The 21,924-nt window shown below is 33.2% G+C and overlaps 1 protein-coding gene across 1 annotated transcript in view; it reads right to left on the bottom strand.

The window, feature by feature from the left end:
* The window catches only part of dock4a (dedicator of cytokinesis 4a), an 81,989-nt gene that overhangs the window by 46,377 nt on the left and 13,688 nt on the right, over positions 1-21,924 (bottom strand). Inside the window, exons 7-13 of the mRNA XM_073831638.1 lie at positions 19,763-19,847; positions 16,812-16,963; positions 13,012-13,093; positions 10,410-10,470; positions 9,637-9,769; positions 9,464-9,552; positions 965-1,090 (exon numbers count right to left, since the gene is read on the bottom strand). Coding sequence (XP_073687739.1) covers positions 965-1,090; positions 9,464-9,552; positions 9,637-9,769; positions 10,410-10,470; positions 13,012-13,093; positions 16,812-16,963; positions 19,763-19,847 — 728 coding nt within the window. The remainder of the gene's footprint in view (positions 1-964; positions 1,091-9,463; positions 9,553-9,636; positions 9,770-10,409; positions 10,471-13,011; positions 13,094-16,811; positions 16,964-19,762; positions 19,848-21,924) is intronic.

Genomic DNA, 21,924 nt, shown 5'->3' with positions numbered 1-21,924 from the left:
GCTGAATTACTACAATTCTGCCAAGATGAGTGGGCCAAAATTCCTGCACAGCGCTGTAACAGACTCATTGCAAGTTATCGCAAACTCTTGATTGCAGTTGTTGCTGCTAAGGGTGGCCCAACCAGTTATTAAGTTTAGGGGGCAAACACTTTTTCACACAGGGCCATGTGGGTTTGGATTTTGTTTTCCCTTCATAATAAAAAACTTCATTCAAAAACTGCATGATGCGTTTATTTGTGTTATCTTTGATTAATATTTCAATTTGTTTGATGATCTGAAACATTAAAGTGTGACAAACATGCAAAAAATAAAAAATCAGGAAGGGGGCCAACACTTTTTCACACCACTGTAATTATACACATACAGTCTGAGTAGAACAAAACTGAGAATAAATTTCAGCAGAAACTGTCAAAGACCCTCAGAGATGTTAGAAACACCACAAAACATTTCTAATTATTCTGTCAACACATGTGACTCAAAGGGGCCTCGTCGCCGACTGAGGGTGTGAAAGCAAATATCAGATAAAAAGTGGGCGCACCAGTGCATTGTGCGAAATGAAAGGGCAGAATACAAGCCACTTTATTATTACAGTTAAACCAGGGGCAAGAAAGCACGAAAAACTCCTAATCAATCCTATTTTGTATCTTTATTAGATGCGTCTGTGTTATATTATGATATAAATGACACTGTGATATCTCAAAGTTCGTTGTAACTCAATAAAAACTGTATTTTGTTCCTGTAAAGCCTGTATTTATGCTGCTAAGCGATTAATTAACTACATAATGACATGATTAAACCATTACTACAAATGGCACAGAGCGGCCACATTATCATATGATGCTACTGAATGACAAAAGCTATCGTAAAGCTACAGCTTTAATTTACATAACAATGCAAAGCATAAATTCAATGGTAATGCGATGTAAAAACGTAGCATGCTGACAAGAAAATGCGATTATCCCACCTGGAATGATGATATCGGAGAAACCAAGCCTCTTAGTAATAGACACATTGCGGGTGAAAAGACGCATGTAATCCTTGCGAATCTGCTCCATATCCCCGTGCAGGAGCTGGAGAGAGACATTAAGGCCTGCAAAATAAACACAAATGCATTTCAGTGAACCTTTGCGGTAACATCTGACAGTATCACACCATATTTACACAGACAACAACAACCATAAGTGTCTGCCAACAAAAACAGCTGGATTTCCTGATTTGTAAAGCAAGTGGATCATTAGAACATAAACCTAACAGAATATGTATCATTCAGTCTTACAATTCACTGATTAATGTGGTAATATATTGGAAAAATTAAAAAGTTAAAAGTAGGGCTGCAACTAACGATTATTTTTGCTACATCGATTAGTTGGTCGATTATTTTTCGATTAATCGGCTTGAACCCCAATTTTTATTTTATTTTATTGAAAAACAATCACAATATTCCACATTCTGCCCAAAGTCCTTTAAACAAACGTGCCAACTGAATGTTATGAAAACAGTGCTTAATTTCTTAGACCACCGGTCGTAATAATAAGAAAAGACAAATATCTGAAGAAAAACACTATAAATATTCATTATCAATAATAATCGATTTTATCGATTAGTTGTTGCAGCCCTAGTTAAAAGAAATATATGAAAAATAGTCCCATGGTCATCGTTTTAAATAGTTCCAAAGCTTGCTAAATATTTCACTACTTCTAAAACCAAATTTTATTTAGGGAATATAATGAAAATCTCACGACGAGGCATATTTTCCTATGAATACAGTTTAAAGGCACGGTCACATTAGTGAAATTTCAGCCAAATTTGGTTAGCACAAATTGTCCACTGTCAATAGTGTAGTGATAGCAAGCAATAGTGTAGCAAACCAGTCAGCATTCTGTTGTTTACAGGAGAAGTTCACTTCTAGAACTAAATTTTACAGATAATGTACTCACCCCCTTGTCATCCAAGATGATCATGTCTTTTTTTCTTCAGTCGTAAAGAAATTATGTTTTTTGAGGAAAACGTTTCAGGATTTCTCTCCATATAATGGACTTCTACGGTGCCCAGAGTTTGAACTTACAAAATGCAGTTTAAATGCAGTTTCAAAGGGTAAATGTTTTTAGCCGAGGAATAAGGGTCTTATCTAGCGAAACGATCATTTTCTAATAAAATGACTATTTATATACTTTTTAACCTCAAATGCTTGTCTTGTCTAGCTCTGTGTATTCCGGTTCATGACATCTCATTTTATTCTCAAACTTCAAAATCGCCCTACATTGCTGTTTCACCCTTTTTTTGTAAAGGGTGTTTGATCTTCTTTGCACGTTCACTTTGTAAACACTGGGTCGGTACTTCTGCAGCGATGTAGGACAATTTTGAAAATGAGACAGGAGTTTTATCCGAACTGTCTTGAACTGAAATACACAGTACACACAGAGCTAGACAAGACAGGCATTTGAAGTTAAAAAGTATATAAATTGTTAATTTAAAAAAAATAACCATTTGCTAGAATCGTTTAGAGCCCTTTGAAACTGCATTTAAACTGCATTTTGGAAGAATATGGAGAGAAACCCTGAAATGTTTTCCTCAAAAAACATAATTTCTTTACGACTGAAGAAAGAAAGAAGTGAACATCTTGAATGACAAGGGAGTGAGTAAATTATCTGTAAATTTTTGAACTTTAACATGGCGAATTTATGTGAAAAAATTCAATCTGTGTGAGAAACTCTTCCGCACTCATGCAAAATTCCTGTTTATGTGGATTGCCTATATTTTACCTGCAAACTTTTGCCGAGCAAAAAACAAAACAGAAAAAAAAAATTCTGGGAAAAAAAATTCCAGAAAATTTCTCAAGTGGACTGCAATGGGGATCAGCGAGTTGAAGGTCCAAATTTCATTGCATCTTTAAAGGGCTCTACACAATCTCAGTCGAGAAATAAAGGTCTTATCTAGCTAAACAATCTGTAATTTTCTAAAAAAAAAAAAAAAAATTATATTTTTAACCACAAATGCTAATCTTGCACTAGTTTGACTTCATGCATTAGTACCAAACCAGTGTTTACAAAGCGAACGTCCAAAGAAAGTCAAACGGCTCTTAAAAAAAGTATATGAATTTAAATTGTTTTGCTAGATAAGACCGTTATTCCTCGGCTGGGATTGTGTAGAGCCCTTTGAATCTGCATTGAAACTGCTATTTGGACCTTCAACCCGTTGATCCCCATTTAATTCCACTTAATGGAGAAAAATCCTGGAATGTTTTCCTCAAAAACCTTGATTTATTTCCGACTGAAGAAAGACATGAACATCTTGGATGACCTAGGGGTGAGTAAATTATCAGGAATTTTCATTCTGGAGTGAACTAAACCTTTAAGGAACAGTTCACCCAAAAATGTTGTCATCTTTTACTCACTTTCATGTCATTCCAAACTTGTATGATTTCTTTTTTTTTGTGGAACTCAAAAGAAGATATTTTGTAGATATGCTGATAACCAAACAGTTTTGGTGGCCCATTGACTCTCACTGTATTTTTTGTTCATACTATAGAAGGCAATGGGAAACCATTTGGTTACCAACAATCTTTAAAATATCTTCTTTTAGTTTTGCAAGAATATAGAAAAACATAAGGCTGAGTTTTAATTTATGGTGGGACTATCTCTAAATAAAAATTAACTTCAACTTAAAAGTCAATCCATCTAAACAGCTAAATTTGCATTTTATTTTCCACCCTTTACATTTCCTGCTTAAGGGTTAGTTCACCCAAAAATTTAAATTAGCCAAAAATTCCATCCTAGGTTTCGACAAATCCAATTATATTATATATTCCAGTTATACTAAAAATTATCCTGGAATTTCCAAGCTTTACAATGGCATAGGAGGGTGTTTCTCTTCATCAGTCCAAAACAAGTCCAAAAAAAGTGCATCCATCCATAAAAAAGTGCCTCACACGGCTCTGGGGGGTGAATAAAGGCCTCCTGTAGGAAATCGATGCGTTTTTGTAAGAAAAATATCCAAAATTAAAATGTAATAATCAATTTAATCTAGCTTGCGCTCACTGTTGTACATGGAAGCAGCTCTGGGTGAATGAAGTATGGCGGCGGTGTTGCTCATGTGCCGCTCAGAATGAAGAGATGCCATGAAGAGATAAAAACAAAACAACGGTCACGAATTAGATGTACAAAACAATAATTTTTAAAGAAAAATTTGGGAGAATTTCGATATAAGCCAAGAGGAGACTGTTTTTCCTTTGCTAAAGTAAGGAAACTTTGCTTCCTTTGCTCCTGTAAACAAGCGTTGGTTTGTGCGAGACTCACCGGCACATGCGCAACTCCAACGTCCTACGTCATCCGCCCAAAGACATATTTTTCTTACAAAAATGCATCGATTCACTAAAGGAGGCCCTTATTCACCCCCCGGAGCCATATGAGGCACTTTTTAATAGGGATGCACCGAATCCAGATTTTTGGGGTTCGGCCGAATACCGAATCCACTGTTTAAGATTCGGCCGAATCCGAAACCGAATACCGAATCCTACTCGCATCCTTAATTACACCTTTTTAGCTGTGACTGTCCAGCTGCCGTACCTGAAGTTGCTGCATTTTGGCTGCTGTCTGTAGATTCCTTCATCCAAAACTCGTATTCTTTTGGATGTTTTAGGGGCCGTTAACATGTAGCCTCTTTTGCGCGCTCAAATTCGTTATTTTAAATGTAGACGCGTGGCTTGCGCGCGCATAATGGAAGCGACGCGCACGCGGTGCGACGCGCTCGTTTTTTCCAGGCGCGTCCGCGCCGCATCGAGATAAAAACATCTCAACTTTTCAGAATGCAGCAAGCGCTCCGCAGCTTGGAGCTAAAGCGCAGCTGATGGTTGCTTAGAAACGGCAGATGCTTCCGGAGCGCAAGCGCCCGAGGGCTTTGTTGACAAGGAAGAAAGCGGCGCGCCTAGCGTTTTCCACGCGTTTTTAGGGTGCGACATGTGAACGGCCCCTTAGACGCAAATGTTTTAACATCGGCGATATGTTGTGTACTGCTTAGGGTCCTTGCCACCACGAGACAAATTGGCATTGCAAATTGAACATAAAGCTCGACTTGAATCGCCTTCTTTTGGTTAAAAGTACTGCCAAACAAAACTTTTTTGCTTACGAGTTCCATTTTCAGATTCTTACAGCCTACTACATTCGAACGGGTCCTATGTAAACACCTTCACGTAATCAACGGCCGTGTGACGTCGTAGTGCAAGTCTAGGGTTCGGTTTCGGTGGAAAATAAATCTAAGGTTCGGCCGAAACCGAACCCCGTCAAAAAGCCCAGGATTCGGCCGAATCCGAATCCTGGATTCGGTGCATCCCTACTTTTTAATATGGATGGATGCACTTTATTGGACTTGTTTTGGACTGATGAAGAGAAACAAATGCAATGGCTAATATAACTCCGATTGAATTTGTATGAAAGAACCGCACTACAGCAACTACAGAGTTCAAAAGGTCCTGCATAACAGGAATGACCCAACTGCCTATCGATTAAATAAATTCTGGGTAATCCAGTGCCTTAATCCCCATTTGTAACATTTGTGCTTGTTACCATAACCTCTCCATCGAATCAGTAATAGATCTTATTGTGTTCCACCACACTTAATGACAAGCATTTCCCTGCCTCCCTCATTTATCCGACTGATGAAAGCATACGATTCTGACATCCGTGTGCTAGATTTACACTTTAAAGTCCCAAGTCTCTTTGAAGAAATGCTTTGTTTCTTGAGTAATTTCATCACAAAGCCAAGCTAGATGTTGAGTTCTTACAGATGGAAATTTCACCCATTCCCATTCCTTCATTTGTCTGAACGACTTTCATCTAAAGTATAACCCTGCTGTACATCTGCTGAGGGACACAGCCTGTGGTTTAGAGAAACTGCATAATCATAATCTCCTTCCTGCTTGATCGGCTTTTTTGACTTCCTCCGTTTTTTTTTTAATCTCGCCCTCTTCTTCACGCTTAAGCCTCCGATGTCTTCCTCGGGGTCTCTGACTGTTTCGTTCTGCAGAAACACTGTCCTCACAAACAACAGACTTTGCAGGTGCATTATGGGTAATTTTTCAGTTTTTGGGTTGCACAGATGAGGTTTGATGGGTTTATAAGCTCTGGAAGCATCTATAAAGCCATGGCTTCATTATGGTTTCATAATGTATTCAGAGTAAGCTGCCCACACGAGTGAAATCACCAGCAGTCCATTCATTTTGAAACCACTTGCGAGATGATGCACACCAAGATTACATAACTACTACTCCACCACCTCCACAAAACATGGCATCAACAACACAACACCATGCACTCAGAGACCCCTACTTCATCTTTCATCTGTTTGCCTTTTTAAACCTAAAAGGAACATCGGTGTCCCTTTATTTCAGTTTGTTTTTAACCCAGCAACAAAATCAATAACAGTAATTTGGCTTTTATCCAAACGATTAGTCCATTAAAACATCTCGAGTGACAAGAATGACATGAAAAGGGTCAACTGCTCTCTGTGCACGCAATCGATACGCCGTTCTAGTCCACACTGATAGCTGATAAGTGCGACTGATAAATAGTTACTAATGGTCATCGGTTAAAAAGACATTCACTTAGCGTAAATGAATTACTGCAGATGACAGGATGACATTTACAAGCTGATTGAGATCAGGAATCTTACTGATGTAGCTGAATGAATTACAGGTCTGTGTTTTTGGCTTCTGTGTTTGAAGTAGTTTGTAATCCCTATTCCATTGAAATGTGCCAAAACATGTATAAGTAAGCAATTGTATGCAAAAAGAGTCTGTACACTTAAAATTAGACCAGATTTTAATATAAATTCAAGATTTTCACAAATAAAAGAAAACTAAACAAAACCAAGCAATATAAGACACAAAAATAAAAAATAAAACCAAAAAGTAAAATAATAAAAATAAAATAAGCCAAGCCACGCAAAACAAATAAAAACAAATAAAAAACAAAGCCAAGCAAAAGAAAATAACAAAACAAACTAATAAAACAAAAAAGCCAAGCAAAGCAAAGCAAAACAAAACACATAAATCAACAAAACATAACAAAAAAAGCCAAGCAAGGAAAAAAAACAAACAAAACAATAACACAAAGCCAAGGAAGGAAAAAAACAAACAAAACAATAACACAAAGCCAAGCAAAACAAAACAAAGCCAAGCCAAAAACAAGCTGTGCAAAACAAAACACAAAGCAAAGCAAAACAAATAAATCAACAAAATAAAGCCAAACTAAACAAAACATAACAAAAAACAAATAAAACAAAAAAGCAAAGCCAAGCAAAACAAAACAAGCAACACAAAACAAATAAGACATTAAAACAAAGCTAACAAAACAAAAAAGCCAAGCAAAGAAAAAAAAAAACAAGCAAAAAAACAAAAACAAAACAAAGCCAAGCTAAACAAAATAACAAACAAAACAAAACAAAAAACATGCGAAGAAAAAACAAGCAAAACAAAACAAAGCCAAGCTAAACAAAACTAATAAAACAAAAAAGCCAAGAAAAAGAAAACACAAACAAAACGATAAAACCAAGCAAAAAAAACAAGCAAAACAAAACAAAGCCAAGCTAAACAAAACCTAACAAAAAAACAAAACATCTAAACAAAGCCAAGCTAAACAAAACATAACAAAAAACAAACAAAACATAAAAGCCAAGCAAAAAAACAAACAAACAAGCAAAACAAAACAATAAAACAAAGCCAAGCTAAACAAAACATAACAAAAAACAACAACAAATAAAACCAAAAAGCCAAGCCAAACTAAAAATAAGCCAAGCGTACAAAACAAAACAAATATATCAACAAAACAAAGCCAATCTAAACAAAACATAACAAAAAAACACAAATAAAACAAAAAGCCAAGCCAAAAAAAAAAAACAAGCCAAGCCATGCAAAACAAAACACAAAATAAAACATAAATCAACAAAACAAACAAAAAAGCCAAGCAAAGCAAAGCACGACACAAAACAATAAAACAAAGCCAAGGAAAACATAACAAAAAACAAATAAAACATAAAAGGCCAAGCAAAAAACAAGCCAAGCCATGCAAAACAAAACACAAAACAAATATATCAACAAAACAAAGCCAATCTAAACAAAACATAACAAAAAATAAATAAAAAATAAAATAAAAAAGCCAAGCCCAACAAAAAATAAGCCAAGCCGTACAAAACAAAACAAATATATCAACAAAACAAAGCCAATCTAAACAAAACATAACAAAAAAACACAAATAAAACAAAAAAACCAAGCCAAACAAAAAAACAAGCCAAGCCATGCAAAACAAAACACAAAATAAAACATATAAATCAACAAAACAAACAAAAAAGCCAAGCAAAACAAAGCACGACACAAAACAATAAAACAAAGCCAAGGAAAACACAGCAAAAAACAAATAAAACATAAAAGGCCAAGCAAAAAACAAGCCAAGCCATGCAAAACAAAACACAAAACAAATAAATCAACAAAACAAAGCCAAGCTAAACAAAACCTAACTAAAAAAACAAAAAGCCAAACAAAGCAAAAAAAAAAAAAAAAGAAGCCAAGATAAACAAAACCTAACAAAAAAAGCAAAGAAAAAAAATGAAAAAAAATAAATTGAAAACAAACAAAAGAACCTAAAAACAAAACATAAATAAACAGAAAAATGAAAATAAAATAAAATACAAAGAGTCTCTAGAATATCATACAGATTTCATGCAGGAGGATGTCTTTAATTAGGGTCAGTAAACAATCATCTAACAAAGATTGTACCCACCACATACTGTACCAACTTTCTTAAAACCTCTCAGTAACTTCACTTAAGTGCCCTGGCAACCAGCCACAATAGAACACATAAGCACAGTTCACATTTTCATCAGAAAACGTTGTTCCTGCAAGCTGACTTGGCCCACAGGAATTACACACTTCACCTTTAATCCACTGCAAGTTAAAGACATCACCACCAATTTTAAAATAAATGATAATAAGTAGCTATTAACATACATTCTATTATGACAAATGCCCAACCCTAAAATAAGCTTGACACAAAGGTCTTCTTGAATTGTTGGTCTTATTAAAGTGGCCATGGCTTCTTGAGTCACGCAGACGTCACAAAAATAAAAGCGGCTGAATAACAGCTCTGCTCGGTCCCTCTGTTGAATGCACACTGGAATATGCTTTGACAGCAGGCTTTTGCTGCTCAGAACCTGTTGCTAGGAGAGACCCCGGCATTTCTCTGTAAAGAGTTCTGCTATTTATATCTAAAGAGCATGAAGAAAAGAAATTCTGCTGCATGATTTGGTACGATTTGAATACTTCAATTAAATAAATCGCTTGCTTCGACGTTTTCAGAAGAACACTGTTGCTATGACAGACAGGAAAGTTCCCAAAAATGGAAATTCTGTGCATTATAGACATAAAAGTCTTCTGTTACAGACTAAGCTTTCTGTTCAGCTTTTAGGTTCTTACCTGTATTTGAGCCAATATGGCTGTATCGTGAGCTGACCTTCCTGATAATACTGTCGTGGATTTGGTACCACTCGCTTTCTGCGTTACATCTGTGAACATAATGTGCCGTCCTGATTACAATAAAAAGTTGTACATTAATGAGCTTTATAATGAGCTAAGGGGGCGATACTCACGAGTAGATCTTCAGCAAGTGGTCGTCCTTGAAGTCAGCTGTTAACAGGTCAGCCACGCTAATCACGGCACAACCGTATGGACGCTTGTACTGCGTGTTACTCACGCTCTTCTTCTCACCTGCGACCATTCGCCCTGCGGACACATATGTAGAGGCTCACACACTGCTTTTATGAGAATAAATACAAATGCTTATACAAAAGATGTGACAGACATTTATTTATTCTGCCTCCAAGAACACATAGCACTGTCACAAGTTTGACATAATGACACAACTTAAGCACTACAGCCCAGAAACCCAGAAACTCTAGCTGACTTGTCAGTTTTATGTAGCTCTTATGGCAGAATGATTAACACTTATGTCTTTATAATGACGCTTGAAACACAGAAAGACACACCAACAACCCGTTACACAACGAACACTTCCCAGTCCACAGTGACATGAATTACATACATGCAAATGAGCATTAATCTGTACTGTAACATCACAGAATCTGTACCGGTGCAGGCCATGCATGTAGCGACGACTGCTACACAGACACAAAGGTGACGTTTACAGACAAAGACACCATCTTGGTGACAACTGACTTGAAGTGGCCTGTCATTCAGCCTTTATAATGTTGCCACTACAATTGACGAATACATTTGATGCAATCTGTCAATAAAGGACTATAAAGTAGTGCACTATGAAGTTGATGACACCTATGATAAGGTCACTAAGGCGTTATGACAGGTCACACGACGAGAAAATTGATGTGCATCCAACAGCTCTTACCTATTCTAAAAATATGAGCTACAACATACACATCTTTGCGAAGATCGCTACTTCCCAAATCCTTAAAAAAAGACAAATGTTTTATTCAGCAATATTTACTAGATTCCATGTACCAAACATTTCTCTAAACCTACTCTGTTTAAAAGTTACATTAAATTAGCAAATTCAATTAAAGTCAATTAAGCATGTTCATTTATTGCCATTGAACAAACAAAAACAATGCAATACAATAAAATGCAACAAAATAATAACAAAATAATAAGAGCAAGCAAAACAAAAAGAACTAGCTAAACAAAACAAAGCAAAACAAAACAAGTAGCAAAACACAAAAAATGAAAGAACTATCAAAACAAAAACAAATGAAAACAAACAAAGCAACACAAAACACAAAGGAAAGCAAAACAAAGGAACAAAACAAAAAGCAAAGTAAAACAAAAGTAGCAAAAGACAAAAAAAACAATCAAAACAAACAACTACTGAACAAAACAAACAAAAATAACAAAACAAAGCAACACAACAAAAAGCAAAACAAAAAAGTAGCACAAGACAAAAAAAATCAAAACAAATGAACAAAAACAAACAAAAAATAACAAAAACAAACAAAGCAAACAAAACTAAAAGCAACACAGCAAAGCAAAACAAAAGTATCAAAACACAAATGAAACAACTGTCAAAACAAAAACAAATTAACAAAAACAAACAAACAAAGCAACACAAAGCGAAGCAAAGCAAAACAAAATAAAAGTAGCAAAACTCAAATTAAAGAACTATCAAAACAAAAAATGAACAAAAACAAAACAAAAAAGAACTAACAACCAAACAAACAAAAAGCAACACACAGCAAAGCAAAACATAACAAAACAAGGCAAAACAAAACAAGTAGCAAAACACAAATAATGAAAGAACTATCAAAACAAAAAACAACTGAACAAAAACAAAAATAACAAAAACAAAACAAAAAGCAAACAAAGGAAAGCAAAACAAAACAAAAGCAGCAAAAGACAAAGAAACCCAATCAAAACAAAAAACAACAACAAATGAACAAAACAAACAAAAATAACAAAAACAAAACAAAAAGCAAACAAAGCAAAGCAAAGCAAAGCAAAGCAAAGCAAAACAAAAGTATCAAAATAAATATGAAACTATCAAAATAAAAAACTAATTAACAAAAACGAACAAAGCAACACAAAGCGAAGCAAAGCAAAACAAAAGTAGCAAAACACAAATTAAAGAACTATCAAAACAAATGAACAAAAACAAAAATAACAACTGAACAAAGCAACAAAAAACTAATAAACAAAACAAACAAAATGACAAAGCAACACAAAACAAAAAGCTAAGTAAAACAAAGCAAAGCAAAACAAAATAGAACAAAACAAAAGTAACAAAGAACTATTAAAACAAAAAACTAATGAACAAAACAAACAAACAAAAGCAAAGCAAAACAAAACAAAGGAACACAAAACAAAAAGCAAAATAAAACAAAGCAAAACTAAACAAAAGTAGCAAAAGACAACATGAAAAAAGCTATCAAAACAAAAACAAATGAACAAAACAAACAAAAATAACAAACAAAGCAACACAAAACAAAAAGCAAAGCAAAACTAAACAGATGAACAATAACAAAACAAAAAAGAACTAACAAACAACACAGCAAAGCAAAGCAAAACAAAAGTATCAAAATAAATATGAAACTATCAAAATAAAAAAAATAATTAACAAAAACGAACAAAGCAACACAAAGCGAAGCAAAGCAAAACAAAAGTAGCAAAACACAAATTAAAGAACTATCAAAACAAATGAACAAAAACAAAAATAACAACTGAACAAAGCAACAAAAAACTAATAAACAAAACAAACAAAATGACAAAGCAACACAAAACAAAAAGCTTAGTAAAACAAAGCAAAGCAAAACAAAATAGAACAAAACAAAAGTAACAAAGAACTATTAAAACAAAAAACTAATGAACAAAACAAACAAACAAAAGCAAAGCAAAACAAAACAAAGGAACACAAAACAAAAAGCAAAATAAAACAAAGCAAAACTAAACAAAAGTAGCAAAAGACAACATGAAAAAAGCTATCAAAACAAACAAAAATAACAAACAAAGCAACACAAAACAAAAAGCAAAGCAAAACTAAACAGATGAACAATAACAAAACAAAAAAGAACTAACAAACAACACAGCAAAGCAAAACAAAGCAAAACATAAAGCAAAGCAAGAACTAGCTAAACAAAGCAAAAAATTAAAAAGAACTACCAAACAAAATACAAATGAACAAGAACAAAACAAAAAACAACTAACAAACAAACAAAACAAAGCAACACACAACAAAACATAACAAAACAAAGCAAACCACTTTTTTCAATGATTTACTTGTCAAAATCAAATCAACATGTGTATTTTATTTACTTCAAAAATTCCTGCTCGGATTCACAAAAATACTTTTTTGTCCACTGTTTTCTCGGAAACCTCCCACATTATTAAAACAAGTTTTAGTCAACAAATTATTTATCAACAACAGCACCAGATCCATTCAAAGCAAACAAAAAGGACCAAGGACACGCCCTTGGTGCACCCCGCAAAAAGTCCATACTTACAACAAAGAGTGTACACTGCCTCTCAGTCTTCTCTGGAGACTTTGGTAGCCCTTGCTTATTGAGGCGCACAAAGAACCTCTCACTGCACAGACAGAAAGAGAGAGAGAGAGAGATGGTCAGAATCACCACAGACACGGCATGAAGCATAAGGAAACACAGCAAGACCGTGAGTGTGTGCGTGTGCGTCCACAACTGCATGTGCTACTGCATCTCCTCTGACACTAGTGCTAGGTAATTACAAGGAGAGGCCCATTGAGGCCCGGTATCTCCTCGATTCTCCTTCACTTTCACTAAGTGCCCTGGGGCGTCACTCGATCTGAATAATTTACAACGAGAAGGGGTGCCTGAACAGTACACCCCCTAACATGAGCGGCGAGAGAGAAGGAAAGAGAGAAAAAGAGACCGAATCCACTGAAAAATTCAACAAACACATCAAGGCCGTAGTTCCGTCATGGATGTGAAACTAAAACATCCCTCAGGCTGATGTATGTAGGATGGAGAGCGGTAAACAGACGCATTGACGTCGCAGTCAAATTGAATTTCAGATATTAGTTCCCAGTAGTGACGCAATCAACGTAATAGTCCGATAGCGTCATACATATATACTCAAGGTAAATGCAATGACGGATGACTGGTTAGCCTTGGAGACGTCTTTCAGACAGCTAGAAGGAATATAGTGATTCATAATTAATGAAATCGTGGTCAGACTGAATCGATGCACACGTTTTTTGGGATTTGTATTGCTGGATCTGGCAGACAACATTGTCAACAACAATGTATTTAAAGGGATAGTTCACCCTCAAACCATTCTAGTTAAATATGACTTAAATATAAATATGACATCTTTCAGACGAATACAATCAGAGTGATTAAAAAAAAATTGTCCTGGCTCTTCCAAGCTTTATAATGGCAGTGAATAGGTGTTGAGATTTTGAAGCCTATAAAAGTGCATCCATCCATCATAAAAAGTACTCCACATGACTAAGGTGGGTTAATAAAGGCCTTCTGAAGCAAAACTATGCATTTGTGTAAGAAAAATATCCATATTTAACATTTTATAAACTGTAATCTCTAGCTTCCGCTAACTGTCATACGTGCGTTCACAAGAATATGGCATTCCAGTGGATGACGTAGGACGTAGTCGTAGCGTAAGCTCCAGTGAGAATATGCTAGTCTTGCGTGAACATAGTTTTGTTTACAGCAAAGGAAAACAAGTCTCCTCTTGTTTTATATCAAAATCCTCTGACATTTTTCTTTGCAAATCCTCCGTTTTGTACTTCTTATTCATGACTGGTGTTTTGTTTTGCTCTCTCCTCTGCGCTTCCACGTTCGGCACTTCTCACCAGAGCTTAAGCTACGCCTCCATCCCACGTCATCCACTGGAACGCCACTCTCATTACCACTCTCAATAGCAACACAAAACAAAATGAAGCAAACAAAAAAAAGCAAAGCAAAAAAAAGCAAAATAAAGCAAAACAAAGCAAAACAAAACAAAACAACAGCACAATGAAGCGAAGAAAAGCAAAACAAAACGAAACAAGACAAAACAAAGCAAAGCAACACAAACCGAAACCTGGCTTGAGGGTGAGCAAAACAAAGCAAAACAGCAAAATGAATCAAAGCAAAGCAAAACAAAACATGGCTAGAGAGTGAGCAAAACAAAGCAAAACAAAACGAAGCAAAGCAAGACAAAACAAGGCAACACAAAGCAAAGCTAGACAAAAATGAATGGGGCTTGAGGGTGAGCAAAGCAAAACAAAACAACACAAACCAAAGCAAAGCAAAACAAAAAGCAACAAAACAAAACCTGGCTTGAGGGTGAGCAAAGCAAAACAAAACAAGGCAAAAAAAAAAACGAAGCAAAGCAAAGCAACACAAAACAAAACCTGGATTGAGGGTGAGCAAAGCAAAACAAAACAAGGCAAAACAAAACGAAGCAAAGCAAAGCAATGCAAAACAAAACGAAGCAAAGCAAATCAAAGTGACACAAAACAAAACGTGGCTAGAGAGTGAGCAAAACAAAGCAAAACAAAATGAAGCAAAGCAAGACAAAACAAGGCAACACAAAGCAAAGCTAGACAAAAATGAATGGGGCTTGAGGGTGAGCAAAGCAAAACAAAACAAAATAACACAAAACAAAGCAAAGCAAAGCAAAGCAAAGCAAAGCAACACAACACAACACAACACAACACAACACAATGATTCAAAGCAAAGCAACACAAAACAAAGCAAGGCAAAACAAAAAGCAAAGCAAAACAAAACCTGGCTTGAGGGTGAGCAAAACAAAGCAAAACAAAACGAAGCAAAGCAAGACAAAACAAGGCAACACAAAGCAAAGCTAGACAAAAATGAATGGGGCTTGAGGGTGAGCAAAGCAAAACAAAACAACACAACACAAATCAAAGCAAAGCAAAACAAAAAGCAACAAAACAAAACCTGGCTTGAGGGTGAGCAAAACAAAACAAGGCAAAACAAGACAAAACAAGGCAACACAAAGCAAAGCTAGACAAAAATGAATGGGGCTTGAGGGTGAGCAAAGCAAAACAAAACAACACAACACAAATCAAAGCAAAGCAAAACAAAAAGCAACAAAACAAAACCTGGCTTGAGGGTGAGCAAAACAAAACAAGGCAAAACAAAACGAAGCAAAGCAAAGCAATGCAAAACAAAACGAAGCAAAGCAAATCAAAGCGACACAAAACAAAACATGGCTAGAGAGTGAGCAAAACAAAGCAAAACAAAATGAAGCAAAGCAAGACAAAACAAGGCAACACAAAGTAAAGCTAGACAAAAATTAATGGGGCTTGAGGGTGAGCAAAGCAAAGCAAAACAACACAAAACAAAGCAAAGCAAAGCAAAGCAAAGCAAAACAAAGCTAAGCAACACAACACAAAACAAAACTAAACTAAACTAAATGAATCAAAGCAAAGCAAAACAAAACAAAGGATTTCCAGACAGCCTGATAAAAAGTGAGACAATATTTTGACTTCCAAAGCCATATTTTTTTCAACTATCTATTTGTCTGCCACAAAAATGTAATTCCTTAAATGATCAAATTTTGGGGGGGGGTTCACAGCAAATAGTAATAATGTGATTAATTGCAATCAATGTAATTAATAACTCAGCATGCCATATAATTCATTTGATTACAACTTTTAATCGAGTCACAATCCAAACTCTACATATTTACAAATGCTAACTGTGGAGAAAACACACATCTACATCCTAAATCATCTGCTGGAACACCACTCTCTCGTAACACGTAAGGCAGTTAGATTGGATATGGATATTTTTCTTACACAAACATGTCGATTCACTTCAGAAGCCTTTTATTAACATCCCGGAGCCATGTGAAGCACTTTTTTATAATGGATGGATGCACTTTTTTGGGTTGCAAAATCTCAACAGGAGAGTCAGGGCATTTTTTAATATAACTCGTATTTGTCTGAAAACTTGTATTTGTCTGAAAGAAGAAAGTCTTAAACATCTAGGATGGCTTGAGGGTGAGTAAATCATGGGGCAATTTTTTCAATTTTGGGTGAACTATTCCTTTAAGTTTGCAAGAAGATATTTTGAGAATGTTTCAGCTCTTCATACAATGAAAGTCAATGGGGTCCAAAAACAACACAACATTGGACCCCACTGACTTTTATTGTATGGAAGACGTTTTTCCAAAGGTTTAAACGGGTTTAAACGCCATGAGACTGATTACATAATGACAGTTTTTTAGTGTGTGTGATTTAATCATACTTCAGTCAATTTAAGACTTGCGATTGGGTGTCTAGGGTCAGAGATGGCACCTGATTGGTCGCATTTCCCTGCTGTCATAAACAGAGAAGAAGACTTCCAGCTCCTCCCCCAGGTTTGAACTCATCATGCTCTTCATCTGAAGGAACAGGTGGTGCATACTGGCCTGCGGGGGAGCCTCGCGTCTGCGATGACGTCTTTCCATCTATTCAAAAGAACCCAAAATATAATCATTAATCATTATAATGACAAAGACATTTACAACAACAAGATCACTTCAAATTTTCATAAATTATCTAACAACACCCTATCCAACCACCACCACGGCTGCACATACTGTATCTTTGTGTAAGAATACATAAAATAAAAACCATGCAATACTGCTGAAATGCATCATTTATTATATTTATAATAACATCATTTCTAGTACGTTATTACATTACATAATGTAATAACAGATTACATTAAAACCCTAGCACTGTGGTTTCATCTTCAGTCTTTGGACACTTCCTGTGTTCTTCTGAACAGAAAGATCTTTCAAAAAGGCACTTAACCCTGGGGACGCCACAATGCTGTCTTTTTTCGCTTGCGCCTTCACATCCTCCACTATTCTCTTTCTAAATGCTCTCTCTAGTGTAGTACATCCACACCCACATCTTGTTCTCTTTTGTTTCTTGCCTTCCTCCTTTAACCCCTACCCCCACACCTCTGCCCACCCATGGACCAGTGGAAACTGGGACACGTGTGGTCAGGCCTGCAGCTAAGAGAAAAATACAGAGCATTTGGTGAATTCTGACTATATTGGTATTATCTCACTAGCTCTCTTTTAAAAACCTAGTGAGCTAGGCAGCATGTTAAGACGTTGCAGACACTCTCCTCAGATAAATGCTAACTCAATAATGCAGCCTACTAAGATATTTTTTCTAAACAAATTCTAATGCAGAAATGTATATTTTCTTTGCAGAGAATGCAATGTGATCTCAGATTTTTCTATTATTATTATTCTATTATTCATACAACAATTAAATAATTCCAAAATAAATCAAATTAAATCTTAAATAAAACTAATGAATAAATTAGCTAATTATATATCATAATTAAATCAATAAAATCTAATAATGCAATGATCTTTTATTGTTAATATTCTAGTATTCATACAACACTGAGCTGTATAGATAAGTAGTTAAACAATTAATAATAAATTAAAATTAAAATACAATTACAATTTTATTTTAGACTATTAAGACTATTTTTATGAGCATTTTACCCAAAATTGGTGTGTGCTATCATATTTAATACTGAGTAGTATGATTTTTATTTATACTATGAAAATGTATCAAAAATTAAAAAAAAATTGAATAACAATCAAATAAAAATGTGAGTGTGTTTGCATATGTATTAATGAGAAGTATAAGAATTAATATTTACTTTAAGAATTTAAATAAATAAATAAATAAATAATTATAAAATAAAAATTAGCAAAAATAGTAATTGCAATAAAACTGCAATAAAATAGAAAAATAAAACTACAATAAAATAAAATTAAATGGCAATTAAATAAAATTAAAAAACTGCAATAAAATACAATAAAATAAAATAAAAAAATAAATAAATCTAAACTGGCAATAAAATAAAATTTCAATAAAATAAAAAATAAAACAGCAATAAAATAAAACTGCAATACAATAAAATGAAAAAAATAAATAAATAAATAAAACTGCATTGAAATAAAATAAAACTGCAATAAAATAGAAAAATAAAACTACAATAAAATACATAAATAAATAAATAAAACTGACTGCAATAAAATAAAACTGCAATAAAACTGCAATACAATAAAACTAAATAAAGTTAAATAAAATTAAATGGCAATTAAATGAAATAATAAAATAAAAAAACTGCAATACAATGAAACTGCAATATATGCAATAAAACAAAACAAAATAGCAATAAAATAAAATGCAATAAAACTGCAATATAATACAACTGCAATAAAATGAAATAATACAAAACAGCAATAAAATAAATCAAAACTGCAATCAACTAAAATAAAATTGCAAAATAAAATAAAAAAATAAACCAGCAATAAAATAAAATAAAATACAGAAAACTGCAATCAAATAATAAAAGTGCAATAACGTAGAAAAATAAAACTACAATAAAATAAAACAAAACTGCAATACAATAAAACTGCAAAAAAAAAAATAATAATAAAATAAAATGAAATAAAACAAAACTGCAATAAAATAAAATAAATAAATACAACTGACTGCAATAAAATAAAACAAAACTGCAATACAATAAACCTGCAATACAATAAAACTGCACAAAATAAAACTGAAAAAAATAAAAAATAAAATAAAATAAAACTGCAATAAAAAAGCTGCAATGCAATAAAACTGCAAAAAATAAAATAAAGCAAAACTGCAATAAAATAAAACTGCATAGAAAAAAATGCATTCCACTTATGTGGTTCCACATCAGTTAGGATGTTCCCTTGGTAGGCAGCTGTTTATGTCAGCAGTAGGCGGCTCATTAGGTTTTGGAACAGATCATATATTGCAAAGATCTGTACACAGGCACTGTTGTGGCTTTAAGAGACATGAACCAATTGTGCCAATGATGCTGCATGTATGCCAAATTATAAGGGCAGGAAACTGCATGCGTGAAGTGTCTCTGCAGTTTGCAAACAGCCTGTTAATGCGCTATTTAGCATTTCTCTCTTGTCCTTAATTACTATCATTTCCCTATGCACAGGCGACTGGAGGTGTGTGTGTGTGTGTGTGTGTGTGTGTGTGTGTGTGTGTGTGTGTGTGTGTGTATGTGTGGCTCTCTCTTTGTTAAAACAGAGGACGAAGCACTCGAGAGAGAGCCTTGGCGTCAGGTCGAGCTGCAGTTGCCATAGTAACACAGCAAAGAATATGGGTGGCAGAGGAGGGAGCTGAGGTGACTCATGGGTAATGGGAATGTGTGTGTGCGTGTGTTTGCACGTATGACTACCCACCAGCCGATACAGCTCTGTGATGCTGATCTCATCGGGGTCCACCATACCGAAGTCCCTCCTGGGGACCAGATCCAAACCAAGCTGCCTGTCACACACAAAAACACACAGTTTGATTGTACCCATCAAACCTCACTAAGGACAATTTAGCATTTTTCATTTTGTTTTCATTTTCTAAACTAATTGTAATGCAGAAATGTATGTTTCCTTTGCAGAGAATGCAATGTGATCTAAGATGTTTTCTATTATTATTATTCTATTATTCATACAACAATTAAATAATTCCAAAATAAATCAAATTAAATCTTAAAAAAATAAATGAATGAATTAGCTAATTATATATCATAATAAAATCAAATAATGCAATAATCTTTTATTGTTAATATTCTACTATTCATACAACACTGAGCTGTATAGATAAGTAGTTAAACAATTGATAATAAATTAAAATTAAAATACTATTTTATTTCACCCAAAATTGGTGTGTGCTATGTATATTTAAAACTGAGAAGTATGGTTATAAAACAGCAGTATTTAAATTATGTATACAATGATACTTATTTTTTAATATTTTTATTTATACTATGAAAATGTATCAAAATAGATAAAATAAAATAGAACAACAATCAAATAAAAATTTGAGGGTGTTTGCATATTTATTAATGAGAAGTATAGTTATAAAACAGTAGTTAATATTTACTTTAAGAATTAATATTTACCTTAAGAATTTAAATAAATACATAATTATAAAATAAAAATTACCAAAAGTAGTAATTGCAATAAAACTGCAATAAAACTGCAATAAAATAAAATAAATAAAACTGCAATGAAATAAAATAAAACTGCAATAAAATAGAAAAATAAAACTACAATAAAATTAAATTAAATGGCAATTAAATAAAATAAAAAACTGCAATAAAATTAAATTAAAAAAATGTATCTAAATAAAACTGCAATAAAATAAAAAATAAAACTGCAGTAAAATCAAATCAAATAAATCTAAACTGGCAATAAAATAAAACTGCAATAAAATAAAACAAAACAGCAATAAAAGAAATAAAAGAAAAGAAAACTTCAATAAAATAAAAAACAAAGTTGCAATAAGACTGCAATACAATAAAACTGCAATACAATAAAATAAAATCTACACTGGCAATAAAATAAAACTGCAATAAAATAAAAATAAAGCTGCAATAAAACTGCAAATACAATACAAAAAAATGAAATTAAGAATTTGTTTTTTCTTCAGTTTTTCCTAAAAACAAACTGAGAATCATTCCTTGGCACAATTAGTATTTGAAAATGAAAATCAAATAAAATCAAACAAAAAATATATTGTATTGTTTTTTTAAATAATTAATATTTGTCCAAACTTTTGACTTATAGTGTATATATTTTATATTATATATAATATTGGTAGTTTTTTAACATTAAAAAAAATCTTACATATATAAACAATAAAAAATAAAAAAAAAACTATTATGACAACCCTATTTGTAATTAAATTAAATGTATTGAATTAATTGCAATTAAACATGTAAACCATCATTATTGGAAAACCCCCTTCATTTTTGTTTATTTTGCAGTCATTATTTTCATAGCTTTTCCTAAATTCCGTGTGTTCTGTTTGAATTTTTCTGAACTCTGTTTTAATGTTTTTTTATTAATTTTATTAATCAAAAAGCAAGTCTAATCAACAGTGCTATAATTTATAAAAAAAATTTAACAATTGATAGTTGATGAAATTTGTTGTTTTTTCAGGAATTCATTGTTGTCTGGTTTAATTTAATTTAATACAAATTTATTTTTAAACAATAGCTAAATTAAATTAAAATAAAATAAAATAAAATAAAATAATGAAAATAAAATAAAATAAAAATAGAAAAAAATTACAACATAAAATATGACAAAAATCTAATAAAACAATAACATTTTAAATAAAATAAAATAATGAATAAATAAATTAGCTAATTATAAAATAAAACTGCAATAAATGAAAAATAAAACCGGAAGAAAAACAGCAATAAAATAAAAAATAAAACTGCAATAAAATAATAACTAAAATAAAATAAAATAAAATTTTATTCACTGTTACTATTCAAAAAGCATGTCTAATCAACGATGTAATAATTCATTAAAATTTTAAGAATTAAGGAATTTGTTTT

The sequence above is a fragment of the Garra rufa genome, chromosome 25, assembly GCF_049309525.1.
Source record: "Garra rufa chromosome 25, GarRuf1.0, whole genome shotgun sequence".
In the NCBI taxonomy this organism is placed as follows: domain Eukaryota; kingdom Metazoa; phylum Chordata; class Actinopteri; order Cypriniformes; family Cyprinidae; genus Garra; species Garra rufa.
Note: the sequence above shows the minus strand (reverse complement) of the source record. Positions and strands in the feature narration are given on the sequence as shown.